The 17520-nt window shown below is 33.8% G+C and overlaps 1 protein-coding gene across 6 annotated transcripts in view; it reads left to right on the top strand.

Moving 5' to 3' along the window:
- Nucleotides 1-17520, top strand: part of NBEA (neurobeachin) — a 546841-nt gene that overhangs the window by 245368 nt on the left and 283953 nt on the right. For all 6 annotated transcript variants that reach the window (XM_060191623.1, XM_060191622.1, XM_060191624.1 and 3 more), the window contains 2 exons: nucleotides 872-980; nucleotides 5432-5598. In XM_060191623.1, the coding sequence (XP_060047606.1) occupies nucleotides 872-980; nucleotides 5432-5598 (276 nt within the window). The remainder of the gene's footprint in view (nucleotides 1-871; nucleotides 981-5431; nucleotides 5599-17520) is intronic.

The following is a 17520-nucleotide window of genomic DNA, read 5'->3' as shown; positions in this document are numbered from 1 at the left end:
ACAAAAAAGACATGAAAAGGCCTAGCTATTATTTTCAATAGATAAAATGAAAAATTTATGTTAGAATATGGTAAAACACATATTTTGCTTTAAAAGTACTATTGTTGTGGTCTGGGAGGTAGCACAGTGGATAAAGCATTGGATTCTCAACTATGGGGTCCCAAGTTCAATCCTTGGCAGCACATGTACTAGAGTGATGTCTGATTTTTTCTCTCCTCCTATCTTTATCTCCTCCTATCTTTCTCATGAATAAATAAATTCTTTAAAAAATAATAATAAAATAAAATAGTTTATTTTTAAAAGTACTGATGTTTACTACAACTGTGATAATAAAATGTAAAATTATTAGAGTCATAAAAATTATGAGCTGGGAAAGGTAATTTTTTTAGTCTTGAGTTCTTAATTTTAAAAGTGAAAAATGTTATGGACCTCCTAGCACTTTAGTAAGAATTAAGTAGTATTTATTTTGACCTCCTGGATTCAAACAATAAATATAGCATATAGATCTCTAAATACATGGTCATCTAGTTTTGTGTGAAAAATTTCATTCCAAGATGGTAGTTTTATTGTTTTCACAGTTTTAAAGCCATCAAAATTCTTATTCTTGATATATATTGCATTAAGTAATTTGAATTAACTGAATTACTTTTATGCAAGATACACTGTATAAAAAGAAGCAGTGCTCTAGCAGTTTTGTGATATTCCTGTATTTCGAATGCCAGTGAACTAAACTGTGTTGATCTTATATTGCTGCTTGATCAAAAATGTATGAGTAATTATAACTAATTGAAGTTAGTTTTTAGTTATCAACAATTTGTGCATTAACCTAAGTTACTAAGAATACTAATTTCAAAGGTCTTTTTCTTTTTAGATTACTATGCCATGCTATGAAGGATCACATAGTTCGTGTTGCAAATGAAGCTGAGTTTATTTTGAACAGACAGAGAGCTGAGGATGTACATAAACATGCAGAGTTTGAGGTAAGGTTTGAGGAGCAGATTAAATTCTGCTTTTCTGTCATAAATCAACTTTAAACTGTCATCATCTTATATAAGGAGGGTTTTTGTTAAAGAAGGTAATATCACTGAAGGCTAGTTCATGTTTCTAAAAGCTTTTGTAAATGTCAGGCACTAGTTTATTTTCACTATACTTACAGGATGAAGCAAGTTCTTCTGCCTTCTTACTAAAGAAACTGAATTTGTTATAATACTAATTTACTCTTAGAGGTCAATAACACTGTATGATTCAATTACTCTAGTGTATTTACAGTATACTGATATATTGCACTTTCGCAGGATTATTGATCAAAACTCATCAAATATATAACACAACACCCACCACTAAAGTGCCCATAATGCTGCACCACAGTTCATTGTACCCTACTTAGCCTCTCTGCTCCCACTTCTACTCTAGTATACTCCATTTCACAGACTCCAAAGTATGTTCTTTTTGTGATTTTGCCTATTCCGTACTTAATTTTTTTTTCATTACTGATATGTGAGTGAAACAGACAGCTATTTCTCTTCTTAGGACTTATTCACTTTGTGTTATCCCATCTGGTTCATCTATTCTGTCACAAGTGACTAGTACTGAGTAGTATTTTATTGTGTATATGTACCATATCTTCTTTATGCATTCATTCATTCATTCATTCATTCATTCATTCATTCACAGTTGGGTACCTAGGTTTTTTCCATATCTTGACCATTATAAAATGTACTTCATTGAACTTAGGAGTGCATTTATGTTTTCAAATGAGTGCTTTTGTATTCTTTGCATTGATACCTTGGAGTGGAATTGTAGGATCATAGGATATATAAATGAGATATGTATGTTTCAGGTCTTTTTTATATATGTCATTCCCATAGGTAGAAAGTGATATCTAATTGTGGCTTTTATTTTTACATTTCCCTGACAATAAGAGCTGATGAGCATTTTCCCATGTCCTTTTTAAATTTTTATTTATTTATTGAATAGAGTCAGAGAGAAATTGAGAGGAAGGGGAAAATAGAAAGGAAGAGAGGGAGAAAGACACCTACAGCTTCATCATCTGTGAAGCTTCCCCCCAGTGGTGGAGACAAGAGACTTGAACCCAAGTCATTCCACTTTGTAAGATGTACATTCAGCCATGTGTGTCATCACACAGACCCTGCCCATTTTTTGACTGGTTATCTTTGATATATTAATATCTTGGGTATTAACCTCTTTTCAGATATATGCTATGCAAATAGTTTTCCCACTTAGTATTTTTGTTTGTTTGTTTGTTTTAATTATAATTTCTTTCATTGTGCACTTTTTCATTTGATGCAATCAAATTTGAGTATTACTGCCTTTGTTCTCTTTGATATTGGAATCTACTTTAGTTAATTTTTAAACTAGCAGAGATTACAGACTATTAATACTAAGTATAGGTACAACAGGTATTTACAAGAAGAATTCTAAGGTCTAGGTCAATTAAGTTACATAGTACTATGCTTAAGGACCTGCGTAAGGATCCAGGTTCAATCCCCTGCTCCTCATCTCAGCAGGGACACTTCACAAGGGGGGAAGCAGGTCTGCATGTGTCTGTCTATCTCTCTCACTGTCTCTATCTCTATCTCTGTCTCCTTTCCCCTCTCAATTTCTCTCTGTCCTACTGAACAAAATGGAGCAGGGGTGGGAGGATGGCTTCCAGGAGTGGTGGATTTGGAGTGTTGGCACCCAACTCTAGCCACTCAGCCTAGAGGCCCCCCCCAAAAAAAGGGAGGGAGATTTTAGTTTTACTGACAATTCAATGATTTATTAATTATTAACATTTATATTTTTAAGTAATCAAAGATTAGTTTGTCTTTATAGCTGATGTATTATTGACAGTGATGTGTTATCTATGTAGATATGTGTGAAATATAGTTTTAAAATCTTGAATGAATAATAATTATCATTTCTGTTTTATACTGTCAGTGCCTTTCAAAATGGTAACTGACTCAATCATTTATTTTCCTGATGCTACATAAGAATATGTGTGGCTCAGCTAAAAAAAATGTGTGCCCACCATGGTTTCTGTTTTGATGAGGTTTTTTTTTTTTTTTTTTTTTTTTTATCTCAGTAAGCCAGCTCTCTTAGTCATGCAAGTTGATGTCCTAGATCTAGTGATCTCTGACCTCGCTAGCTGGAAAGCAGGAGACAGAAAAAGCCACTGCTATTTTAGTGCTCATAACCTCTGCTTTATGGACTAGACAGGACAGTGCACATTTGCCATAGGGAATTGTTACAGCCTTTTCTCTTGAGGAAAAAAAAGTGTTAAATACTTTAAATTTTGATGAAACATGCTGACAACTAACTGTCAGCATGAAGTTTCATATTGTTTTAACATTAATTAGCACTGGATTTTTTTCAGCGGTCTTAACTTTAATCTGATAGCAAGTATAAATTGACTTAGTTCTTTGAAGTATATGCTTAGGTTTGAGATGCTGGAACTCTGAAAATAAGCTATTTCAATTAATTCTAACTTATTAGTAAATAAGATTAAGAGTATTAATTAAGAATACTGCAGGATCAATTTTGAGTCAATCATATTTCTAATAAAAAAATAAAGATATTTTATGGGATATAAGAAGATCAGTATCTGTCATGTGAAAGACATTTAAAATAGATTTCCAAGAAACAGTTTTTAGTTTTGAACTTTTAATTCATATTTAACCACGGTGATATTAAACTAAGAAGTGTTTCTTAACTTTTTTTTCTTTACTGCCACCCTAAAGACTTTCTTTAGGCAATTTTTATCCTAACCCCCACCTACTGAAATATTAATACCATCGATATGATACGTATTGTTAGCTTGTTGTATATGCGTTGGTGCTTTCTACATAAAAGGAGTAAGATCTTTTACACACGGCCAACACCAATTTTCACCCAAGGATGAGATGTTCCCCTCTTGAGGATTCATGGCTAAGGGTGATAAGAAGCTATGAAGGAGACAAGAAGGCTCAGTGGTTTATGGATTGCTATATATAAAATGAAATACTAATGCAAATCTAACTCTGTGAGTGTTAATGTTATTTAATGAGCTTGCATTTCTTTATCCCTTGTTGTTACATTTGCACTTTGTAAGTTAGAATAATATTAGCAAATGCACTAATGTAGGTGCAGGTGTCTGTAGATGACCAAACATGTATCACTTTTAAATTATGAAAGATTTTATGACATTTAACTAGAATTTTTGAGGAATCTCTTTATCTCCCATATAAATCTCTGACCAATAAGAAATATAATTTGAGACAGGCACTTCACAGTTAAGTTTTTTTAACCAATATAATTGTTAAGGAAGAAAAATGAAAATTTAATTTAACTCTCCAATGAGCTAATGAAATATTAACCTCATTATGGAGACAGATCATTGTACTAATTGGTGATTCCCTGTACAAAAAGATAAATTGTAGAATAAATTAATCCTTCTTAGATTACTGTAGGGTTATTTATCTGAAAGACATGAATTTTACGAGTAGTCTGTAGCTAAGTAGATAGGAAAAGTTCAAATACTTCCCATGAAATAGATTTTTACATAGTAGTGATGAATGTCTAAGACTTTCCTAGTCATGTTGCTTAGTTTGTAATTCATCTTATACAAACTATACAGAGTCAGTCCGTTCAATACAAGAATTGTTATACTATCATCCTCATTATTTAAGAGCTGTATTTGTGTTTGTATTGAATCTTTTAGATACACGAAGAAATTGATTAGCTACTTTGCTAATACCAGTGAGAGTGAATGCTGATAGCACACAGGACAGCTGACTATTAGGAAATATGGAAGCTAAGCTTAAAGTGTTAAGTTACCACAAGATATTTGAATACCTTGCATTCTAAAGTTGGGAGCTCTTGTAGAGAAAAACCTTATTCCAGTAACACATTTTATAAATATAAAAATTAGTACTATTAAAAACAGAATTTACCTAAATTGTGGAATAAAATTCAGTGATTTTATTTATTGTGAACCATTGCTTTTCTGTCTATACTATATTGCCATTTATGACATATGAAGCTAAATTAAATGCAATTTTTCAGTTGCCAAGAATATAATTCTTTTTTTAAGGAAGACACATACTACATTGGCTAGAATAAGTTGACTGTATTTCTAAAATGTCTTTGTAATATATTAAAATCAGAATTTTGAATTGGAAAGAAATAAAGTTACTACTTTATCCAATTTAATCCATATTACTCTACATTTGTCCTATGTATAAACACTTAAAATCTATTTTTACCTCTGACAGGTGGCTATGTGTATTCTCTAGTAGAAACTCTAAAATGCTTATATAGTCAGAGTTGATAAAAAAAATTGATAAGTATTACCCTTTAACTTAAGGTTAGCTGTATTTCCTCACTGCTATATGCTGGAAGTTTATCATTATACATTTTTTGCATTCTTTTTTAATTAATTATTTATTTGTAGTCACAGTGTGCCCAATATGCTGCTGATAGAAGAGAGGAAGAGAAGATGTGTGATCATCTTATTAGTGCTGCTAAACATCGAGATCATGTAACAGCAAATCAACTGAAACAGAAGATCCTTAATATCCTCACAAATAAGCATGGTGCCTGGGGAGCAGTTTCACATAGGTGAGTTATAATTCATTAGAAGTATACAGTAACTTATAGTTGATATAATTGTGATAAGTCAATGATGTAGATAATCTACAAGTGGTGGCACACCTGGTTGGAAGTATGTAGCCCTGTGTGCAAGGATTGACACAAGGACCTGGGTTCCAGCCCTTGCTCCCCACCTGTAGTGGGGATGCTTCATGAGCAGTGAAGCAGGTCTGCAGATGTCTCTCTTTTTCTCTCCATTTTATCTTCCCCTCTCCTCTCAATTTCTCTCTATTCTACTGAATGAAGAGGAAAGAAAAAGAAAAAAGGAAAATCTGAAAGTGTAACAAATTGCTTGACCTTTTGCTACTACATGCATGGACTTGGAATGTATCGTGCTGAGTGAAATAAACCAGAAGGAGAAAGACAAATCCTATATATCATTCACATACTTATTCTATGTCCACAGACCTAAGGTTACAAAAGGGGAGAGGGGACAGTAGCTAAAAAAAAGTGGGGGACGTAATGCCACTTGGTGGAAGACAAGCTTCGGTGGAGGCGCATGGTGTGCCACACATTTTTAAGGGATATGTGAAATTGTACCAGTGAAGTAACTCCAGATTTATATTACCATTTCCTAAATAAACAACACTTAGATTTTTTTTTTCTCTTAAAGTTTTTAGTAATGCTTCTTCAACAGCAGTTTAGAAGAAAAGTAAGAATGACATGAACTGATTAGCAGTTTTTAATATTTAGAGTCAGTACTTCCTACGTAAACCATTCATATAATTCATAATTTTGCATATTCAGATAATAGTGTTTCCAGTGGTCAAGGAATATATATTGCAGGTGATTGGACAAGTGGTGGGTGGGATATAACGCTGAGGCCTCACACATGCACACTTGTACTACTTTGACCTGGGCCAAGCTTTTTCTCTTGTTTCAGACAGGGAGAGCCAGACAGAAAGACATAGAGAGAAGGAGAGCCACCACAGTACTGTTCCCACCATCCCAAATTTCATGATATTCCCACATGTTGCTAGGGCTCAAACTTAGAGCTTTGTGCACAGTAAAGCATGTTCCCTATTGGGTGAACTATTTCCTGTATCCATTTTAATTCTTCTTTTACTTAAGAAATGTTTCCTACCACAAATTAGAATATTTATGATATGATAAAAGCAAAGCAAAAATTTATTATTTATATATTACAAATGTGCTTCTTTTGTTTTTATTTCTCCTCTACATTGCTAAATTTTATAGAAAAAGCCATAGCAGGTTGCTTTACTTTGATTGATAATATCACTCATTTTACTATCTATATTTAAGTTGAACCCATTAATGCTTTTAATAAGTCTCTGGTGCCATTTAGAGATTAGTTAAGTTTAGAGAGGATACTACTAAACATTCTGGAACATGTAATAGAATTTAACCAATTATTCTGGGATTTCAGGTGTAAGATATATTTGAAAAACTTTATCTTTTCATCTTAAAGTATTAGTATATAGTAATACCATTAAAAATAGTCATAACATCTAAGAATTATTTAATACTTATAGTGCAACATTGAAAAGTTTATATAGATTATTTCACTTACCCTTCTCTCCAGTTCTGTGACAGTTGGTACTGGAATTTTCCCCATTTTACAATAAAGAAATGAAAGTCATCAGAAGTTAAGTAAAACTTTCATAGTATAACAGCTTGGACAAGTAGAGGCAGTGTCAGCCTGGGCTCCACAGAGAAAGGAACAGAATTGATAGGCTGTGTGTCAGACAGAGATACTGATTTACTTTAAATAATTGACCTACATGAAATCCAGGCTGACAGGTCTGAAATCCTCATTTCAGACTAGAAACTTAAGGCAGCAAAGCTGTTTCAATCTTTTGGCAGAATTCCTTCTCTAGGAAACCTGTCTTGTAGGATCTTCAGTTAACTGAATGAGGCCCTCTCACATTTTTAGAGTAATGTCGTTTATTAAAGACAGTTGATCACAAATATTAACCATATACAAAATGTGTCCACAGTAACATTCAAGCCATTGTTTAACTAAATAACTGAGCACTATAATGTAGCCAAATTTATGCTTTAAAATTAAACCTTATATGGAATTATACAGTTATATCATAATTTGTAAATCAATATTAAATTACTAATAAAGTATTTACATTCAAAAAAAGGAAAACATAAAGTGAACCTTGGATTGGGTTAAGGTGTACTATGCCAAAAGAAAGACTCAGGGAATGAAAATTGATGTGCCTGTATGTCAACAACCATACTATAAATCACTAATCTGTAAGAAAGTGAAAATGAAAAAAATATATATTGGGCTTAACCAGGTAGAGTACACATGTTACCAGTGCACTAGGACACAAGTTCAAGCCCCATGGTCCCACCTGCAGTTTGGAAACTTCATGAGCAGTGAAGCAGGTCTGCAGGAGTCTCTAGCTTTCTCCCTTTCTATTCCTTCTTCATGCTCAATTTCTCTTTATTTCTATCAAAAAAACAAGTAGTTAAAGGGGGGGGGGATGCCAGGAGCAGTGATTTGTGGTGCAGGCACTGAACCCCAGTGGTAAGTCTGATGGAACTTAAAAAAAAAATTATCGGGAGTTGGGCAGTAGTGCAGCGGGTTAAACGCAGGTGGTGCAAAGTGCAAGGACCAGCATAAGGATCCCTGTTTGAACCCCTGGCTCCCCACCTGTATGGGAGTCGCTTCACAGGTGGTGAAGCAGGTCTGCAGGTGTCTATCTTTCTCTCCCCCTCTCTGTCTTCCCCTCCTCTCTCCATTTCTCTCTGTCTTACCAACAACAGTGACATCAATAACAACAATAATAATAACTACAACAAGGACAACAAAAGGGAATAAATAAATAAATAAATATTAAACAAATAATTATCATCGACCAATGAAGTAAGTAGCTTACTTGGGAAGATTCTGATTTTTCTATGCATGACCTTTGTTTGAGCCTGGCGTACACAGCTGTGTGAGAAGTTTAGCTGCTGTGGACTTTCTCTTTTTTCCTCTTTCTATCTGAAAACATCAGACCAGAGTGGTAAAGCCCTTGTAAAAACAGAAACATAATTGTAATTATCACACACACAATAGTATGAGCATTTAGCAAGGCTACAGACTTAGCTTCTTTTACAGTATCATCAGATTTGGTTTTATCTACATAATTGTAAATAGGAATATAATGTCATACTGCCAACAGATTATGTGGTGTGACTCATAATATTGCCTTAAATGCACAAAATTGTTTATGGTTTACTTCTAGCTATTTCAACACCTAACTAAAACATTACAGAAAGCAACACACATAGCACTAGTCTTATGGTAATGTATCAGATGTATCTTCTGCTCAGTTCATCCTTTACAATGTCTTAGAGTATTGACAAAAAGACTGGCAGCAGGATCCTCAAAAGAATGGGCTTCATCTGGTCTTTTCTACACATTAATTCGCAATACTAATTGAAAAACATAATTCTATTGTCATCCTTTCCTGAGTTCTAAACTCTTAAGTCACTAAAAGGTCATTCTGTTCTTCATAATCTTTTCTAATTCTGATTAAATTAGTTAGGCTTCTTTTGTCTTTTTAATCTTCGATGATTTTATGTTTTCTCATGTCTTTAAAATAAGTAACATGCCAGTCTACTATCCAAGTGAGCTATTTTGCAAGACCATGTACATCACCCAGGTTCTATCCTGGCCTTCACCACATTGAAGGAAGCTTTGCTGAGTGATCTTTTTCACTCTCTCCCTCTGCCTCTCCATCTCTATCTTGAAAAAAATACTACTATTATAGCCAGAACTTAAAATTTATTATCTATAGTCGAAACTTCTATCTTATGTCCAGACCTTTATAGCCAACAACCTATTTGGTATCTTACATTTAGCTACCTAGTAGTCATTTTTTACATAAGATGAGGAAAACTAGTACCTGAGAATTTTCTCCCAAACAGTTCTTTCCAACGTCATCTTTAATATATATAACTGTTTTTTATCTTTGCTTATTTGATAGAGATAGCCAAACATCAAGGGGAATGGGGAGATAAAGAGGAAGACAGAGAGATACCTGCAGCACTGCTTCACCACTTGTGACACTTTCAGAGGCTTAAACCCAGATCCTTGCACATTGTAACATGTGCACTCAGCCAGATGCACCACCACCCAGTCCTGCCATCATCTTCACTATACCGTGGGCAGCTCTACTATTTGTTGTTGTTATCACTGGTGTGTCACTTCTCTGGGCCAAGTTTTTCAGAAAGAAAGAGAGACAGTGACAAAGAGGAGAAAGAAGGAGAGAATATAGCACCTAACCCCCCCCCCCCAATGCTGTGAGGGTTGGTCTTACACCTGGGTCAAGCACAGTACAAGGCAGGCACCTTTCTATCCACCCACCATCAATTCTTATAATTGCTGGAGTCATTCATGTTTCTCTCGGTTTTTATTCACACCACACTGAATCTTCAACCCATCTCTTTAACTCTGTACAAAATTTATCAGTAGGGGTCAGGTGTGGTACACCTGGTTAAGCGCTCACATTACAGTCCACAAGGACACAGCTTCAAGCCCCTGGTCCCCACCTGAAGGGGGAAAGCTTCATGAGTGGTGAAGCAGGGCTGCAGGTATCTGTCTTTCCTTTTCTTTTCTTTTTTTTTTTTTTTTGCCTCCAGGGTTATCAGGCTTGGTTGTCTTTCTCTTTCTATCTCCCACTCATCTCTCAATTTTTCTCTGTCTCTATCCAATGATAAAGAAATAAATATATTTAAGTAAACAAAATTTGCCATTATTTGAGTTCTCCTCTCCCCTATTACGTTCTGCTTTTCCTCATCCAAAATATCATTTTTCACTTGAGTCTATAACAGCATTTCCAGAAGCCTTCCCACTTCTACCCTTGTCATGCTCAATTTCATTCTCAGAACAACATCCAGGATGATTCCTGTAGAATTTTCACTCATTATTGAAGAAACAGCATTGTTTTCTTCTGAAAATGTAGAATTTTTCTTTGCTTAGAAACCTCCAATGCAGTACTATATAAGTTTCTAACTACTAGTTACATCTGGCTATTCATATCTGATGAATAAAAATTAAATTTATTTAAACATTATGTGTCCCCATTGCACTAACTGTGCACCTCTGTTGTTCTGTAAGTGTATGCAGTGATTTCAGTTTGGTGGATCTTAAAGTACATGGTTTATCTTAGGATTTACTGCTGTCAAATTCTCTGAGTTTGCACAAATGTATAATGACATAATACTCATCCTTATAGCATTACTTAGTATATTTTCACTGTCTAGAAGTCCTCTGAGCTCTTCCTATTCAGCCCTTCTCCATCTAGAAAACACTGATCTTTCTTCACTGTTGGCATAGTTTTACTTCTTTTAGAATATCATACATTTGAGATTTCGTAGTATGCAGTTATTTCATGTTGGTTTCTTTTAGTATCTGCAATTAAGGTTTTTTCATGTCGTTTCATGGAGTGATAGCTCATTTCTTTTTAGTACTGAATAGCATACCATTGTTTGAATTACTATAGGTTATCAATTTACTTACTGAAAGATATCTTGATTGTTTCCAAGTTTTGTTATAAATAAAGCTGCTATACATATCCATATGTAGGTTTTGTGTGAACATAAGGTTTCCATTCCTTTGATAAATGGAAAGTAGCACAGATGCTGGCTTCTTTGATAAAATTATGTTTTGAGTTTGCTTAGTAACTTTCTGTCTCTTAACCTGTTTGTTTGTTTTTTTAAGGTGGTTGTCCCATTTTGTATTGCCACCAGTAAGGAATGAGCATTCTTTACTAATATTGGTGGTGTCAGCAATCCAGATTGTGATTAAGGTGTATAGCAGTAAGCCATTGTTTTAATTTACATTTCTCTAGTAATATATAATATGGGGTATCTTTTTCTATGCTCATTTGCATATCTTTTTGGTACCCTATGTGTGAAAGAATTCAACCTATCTTTTAATCCACTTGTCTGTTTTCTTGTTAAATTTTAGGAGTATTTTAGATAAATTGCTCTATCAGATGTATCTTTGGCAGATATGTCATCCTAGTCTTTGTTTTCTTTTTGTTCCCTTTACTCTGTCTTTCATTAGAGCAGCAATGTTTACTTTTAATGAAGTATACCTTTTCATTCCTATTTTAAATGTATATTGTATTTGTTGGTATAAATAAGCCTTTCAGAAATATATAAAAGTGGTCATAGAGGTGATGCAGTGGATAAAAGTGCTGAGTTTGCAAGCATGAGATTCCAACATTGATCCTTGGCATTGTATTTGCCAAATGATGCTCTGATCCTCTCAAATAATCAAATAAATGTTTTTTTGTATTTTATTTATTTTCTTTTACATAGAGGTAGAAAGAAGGAGGAGGGAAAAAGAGACACCTGCAGCACTGTTTCACTGCCTCTGAAGCTTCCCCTGGGACTTGAATGTAGGTCCTTGCACATTGTGATGTGTATGCTAAGCAAGTGTACATCAATTGGAGATTATTCAGACCTGTGACTGAATGGATATGGGGTAATCAAGGATGTTGCCCAAGTTACTGTCGTTTGTCACTGAATAGTGATACCATATTTGGGACTAAGGACACAGTATAAGTAGAAAGATGACTACTGAATTTGCATTATAAACTCTCCCCTCAATAGGTCCTGTCTGCAGGGCCAGGTGGTGGCACACCTGGTTAAGTGCACACAGTATAGTGCACAAGAACCCAGGTTCAACCCCCTGGTCCCCACCTGCATGGGGAAGGCTTCATGAGTGGTGAAGGAGGTATGCTGGTGTCTCTCTGTCACTCTCCCTCTCTCCCTCTCCCTACTCTCAATTTCTCTCTGTCTGTATCCATTAATAAATAAATAAAGTATTTAAAAAATAGGTCCTGTCTACAATACATTTAAGATATATATCCTCTTCTTCAAGGCTGAAAATAATGATATAGGTCTTCTAGAAAGAAACAAGAATAGTAATACACAAGAAAGTAGTAGAGGTGGTAGTTTATGCTTTTTGTCCAAGGTGATTATATAAGGAAAGTAAAGAAAGAAAAGGATCAGTAGACAGGAAATAATAAAATTGAGAAAACAAGAGTAGGAGAATTGAGTGAGAGTTCGTAATATATTTAAATCAGTATAAAACTAGTCACTAATGTGGTCATGAAAGTAACATGGAGTTAAGTTGAAGATCCTGGTAACTAAAAGATTAAGAAATGGAAAGGATGAAATTTTACATGTGGCATGTAAGATAATTCCAGTATTGAGGATGGAAAGGAAGATTGCCTCCTAAATCTTCAGTAAATAAAAAGAATACTCTGGGAAGCTGACAGATTTCAAAGAGGGAGAAGATTGTGATGGTATTGCCAGATCCAGTTAAGACATTATAAAATGCAGATCAAAACATAGGAGGAGGGGAAACTACTGTGAAAGAAACTTAAGAAGCTGTCAGATTGTTTTCCTAGATACGTATCTAAATTCAGATCACATAGGTTACAGTAAAAAGTGGAAAGGATTAATTGGGATGGGGGTCTGCTATGTAGCTCACTTGAGAGTGGACCTGCTTAGTGATTCACATGATCTAGTTTCAAGCCAGGCTCCTCCACCCACTGCACAGGGGTAAGCTTCGATGCTGTAGTGTCTGTCTCTCTCTTTCCATCTGAGAATGTTGGCCTGGAATTCAGAAGCCCTAAGATAACAACAAAATAATGATAAAAATAAATAAAATTAGGGTGATTATTTTAGAAAGTTTCTTAGGTATTAGAATGCTTTTCAGTCAAAGAAAAATTACTCATTTTAAAATAGAAATTAGTGTTCTTGATCTTCACTATAATGTCGCCTCTCCTTAAATTATAAAGAGCACAAAGTTTAAAATGTTTGACCATTTGCAATGTGCCTGAAATTAAAGTGAAATTAGTACTCTCCTTCAGACCTTTATTTGACTGCTAGTTAAAATGTCCATTTACTAAACTGTAGAAAATATTTTTAAGTAGTAACATCTTCTGTTTTGGCAGATGGCATATTTGTGGGAATAATTTAAGATAGCACATTGTTAATATGTTGAAAGAAGTCTTTGGACTCTCTTGATAATATTGCTTTTTATAAGTTTGTCTTATGGATTAAATATTTTAATTAAATGTCACTGTATTCCCCCATATAATGTCCAGCTCATTTATATTTTAAAGTCATAAAAAAGATATGCTAAAAAGGTTAGGAATTTGAACAGTATTTTTATACAGAGATCATTTTTGTAAATATAGCTCATGTCTTTTATTTTCACAAGTAAAATGGGTAAACTAGTTTATTTATATTGCTTGGTATTATACGCATGCTACAATTCTATGCATTAGATTGTGAAGTTTTTTTTGTTTTGTTTTGTTTTTTGTCTTCAGAGGTAGTGTGTTGTGTGTTGGGTTTTTTTTTTCCCACCAACAATAAGGGATGCTTGTTTAGTTGAAAAGTGCCATTGCCCTAGAGTGCTATATTTTGAAGTCATCTGTCAATTGATACTTTGTAGAGAGAGAAGACTATTTATGTTTATGGCATTTTAAGTAACTGAGTTAAGCCGTTTGGAATATAGAAAAATGGCTTGTTTACTGTCATCACTGTTCACTTAATCTTGTGACCCTGACATGATAGCATTCCCATAAATCTCCCTCTGGTAGTTCAATAAAACAGATGAACATCAAAATGTAATGATTGTTCCAGCTTTAAGAATTAACTATGTGTGGGAGCAAATATGGCCCAGATAGTAATATTACAGAAGCATTTTATCATTTCCATTTACTAACAAATCATACTAGAAAATAATTATTATAATATATATTCTTTTTGATAGTATTTTCAGTATCTAATAGCCATATTATTTTTTTTAGAAAATCATATGTCTAGTACTTTAAGTATTTTAAATCTTTGTATATATTAAACCCATAAAAGTAATAAAGCTAGTTTTTGCAAGGGTATCAAAGAACAGCTTTATCTTGTGGCTTCATTTTATCACATTTTGGGGGGTTCTTTCCTACATTTACTTTTTAATGATTGCTACTATTTAATTCTTCATAAATAAATTTTTAGCTTTATTATATTCTTAAATCTATCATTTTTAGTAAAGAAATGTTGAGGCATTCAGTCAAAAATGAAGACATTTAGCCAAAACTCAGTGAACTTATAGCACTAGTATAAATTAATGGATGAGACTAAAAGGATTTAATGCATAATTCTAACTACACAACATTTCAAAGACTATATCCACAGAATAGAACAAAATCCAACTGTTTCAAGAGACTTTGACAATACCAATGCTATTTATACCATCATTGCTTAAATAATAGATTTTTATTATAAAATAATTTTTAGCAAATTATATGTTTCCCACTAATCTCCATACATAAAAACATTTTTTTTTCATTTTTGTTTGGTCTCAGAAGACCTCTCTTTTTTTGAATATGGATTTGTACTTTACTATTAATTGAGTTTGCACTATTGATACATTAGTGTTTATATTTTATGAGAAATCACTGTAGCAATATATGTAACAGATCTATAAAGACCATCACGAGAATTTTCAGTCACAGCCCAAGCCTAAGGAAATGAAAGACTCTGCAGCCTGTCAGCAAAGGAAACCAATTACTAGTATGGTGTAAGTTCCCAGAAAAAAAAATTACATATATATATATATATATATATATATATATATATATATATATATATATATATACCAAATCTGTTTACTGATTTGCCCTTATATCACTAGCATAAAGTTGAAAAATCAGTCTTCCATAAAGAGTTTGATATACATCATTAAATAATGGCCACCTTCTTTACTTTAGGTTGAAATAGGCTTTCTATTTTAACAGACACTCAAGTCGATATAATTTCTAAAAATCTTGGTAGATATGATTTGTCTAAAATGTATAAATTATTATACCATTTTATGGTAGAAACTTCTCTTTTAAATGGCTTTCTTTTCTGTTACCATTGTTCAGTAAATTGTTGGCTAGATGAATACACTGTCAGACCTACAAGTGGGATATTATCTAAATAGGATTTCTATGCTTATTTGGCCTTACCATGCATGTTTAAATTAAGTATAGCTGGCTTTTGGATGAGGAAAGACTCGTGATAACTGAGCAATAAAATATGCCAAATAGTGGGCAGAAGACGTGAATAGATGGTTCTATAAAGAAAAGATACACGTGGCCCACAGACATATGCAGAAATGCTCCTATTCACTCATCATGAGAGAAATGCAAATTAAAAACACATTGAGATTCCACCTTATACCTGAGAGAATGTGTTTCACCAATAAAACAACTGAAGATTAGTGTTGGAGAGGGTGTGGAGAGTGAGGAACTCTACTACACTGCTGGTGCAGGTGCAAATTGGTGCAGCCATAGCGGAGAAAAGTTTAGTGAATCCTTAAACAAATACAAATGGAAGTACCTCATGATCCAGCAATTCCACTACTAGGCATATACCCAAAAGATATAATAACAGTGATTCAAGGGGATATATGCACCTCTGTGTTCATAGTGGCTTTATTCACAATAGCAAAAACTTGGAAACAACCAAAATGCCCCTCCATGGATGGCTGGATAAAAAAAGTTATGGAACATATACTCAATGGAGTATTATTATTCAGCAATAAAAATATGATACTGTGTCCTTTGGGATAAAGTGGATGGAATTGGAGAAGATTATTATTAGTGAAGCAAGTGAGAAGGTAAAGAACACTACAGAATTGTCTCACTCATATGAGGAATACAGAGAATTTAACATACAAATGTGAGAAAAATGTCGACCTGTATCTAAAACTGCGGGAGAACTATAGCGGTTATCTGTGGTGGTGGGGATGAGGTCACAGACCTCTTTGGTGATGGGAGTGGTACATAAAAAAGCCCACTGTAAATCATTAATAAAGCTCTGAGGTTATAAAAAATAAAAAAGACTTTATACATCAAAAAAGACAGTCAACAATAATTTATACAGAAAAAAAGAAATAAAATAACATATGCCAAATACAAACCATTACATAGGCATTTTTGCAGATCATAAATTAGATTTATTCAACTGAGTAAGTTCAGTAGAGGGTGTGTGTGTGTGTGTGTGTGTTTTGTTTTGGCTTCAAGGTTATTGCTGGGGCTCTGTGGCTGCAAGATTATTCAGCCACTCTAGGTGAACTTTTTTTTTTTCCATAGGGACAGAGAGAAAAAAAGAGTGGGGAGGGGACTTCCCCCATGCAGGTGAGGATTATAGCTTTGAATCTTGGTCCTTGAACATGTTAGGGTAAATTTTGTTCTGGGTGCAATGCCACCTGCCCCTAGATTGATTGATTGATTGATTGATTGATTGATTGATTGATTGATGTTAGCAAAAAATAAGGAAACCAGTGAGAATTGGAACAAAGCACTCTTAGCTCTGGCATATGGAAGTGCTCTGGTACTTGAGGCATGCTGGTCCTAGGCTATAATGCTGAACTCTTATCTACTGACCAAGTTGAGTGCTACATAGAGCACTAATAGGCATTATTACACAGAAGTCAACTAGAAAAATATTTTGATATTTCTCTAAGACTAGTTATTAAGTATATGATACTTGAGTAGATAGCCAATAATTTTATATTCTAGTAAATTTTTTGGTATCACTAATAGAGTAAAATCAACACTGGTTTCAAGTGCTAAAGTAGTTTGAGGACCCTTAAGCGAATGACGTTTTATAATTGTTCTGTAAAGGAATAGCATATCTGGTGATACTTAGTTTAGTTTATAACAAAATTGATAGATCAGTTTCTTCTTGTGCAGTTCTCTATCACTTACAGATGCTTTTAATCAATGTAAAAAGTCTGACTTTATTTTTATTTTCTTTATTTTAATCTCAACTACTTAATCATTGAAAAAGGAAAATTTTCTATTTATCCAAATAATAAGATTGTATCTAGGTTTATCCCTTCATTTGAACTTTTTTTCTTTT

Source organism: Erinaceus europaeus, chromosome 5 (genome assembly GCF_950295315.1).
Source record: "Erinaceus europaeus chromosome 5, mEriEur2.1, whole genome shotgun sequence".
Lineage (NCBI taxonomy): Eukaryota > Metazoa > Chordata > Mammalia > Eulipotyphla > Erinaceidae > Erinaceus > Erinaceus europaeus.
This window is presented reverse-complemented; position numbering and strand designations above follow the sequence as displayed.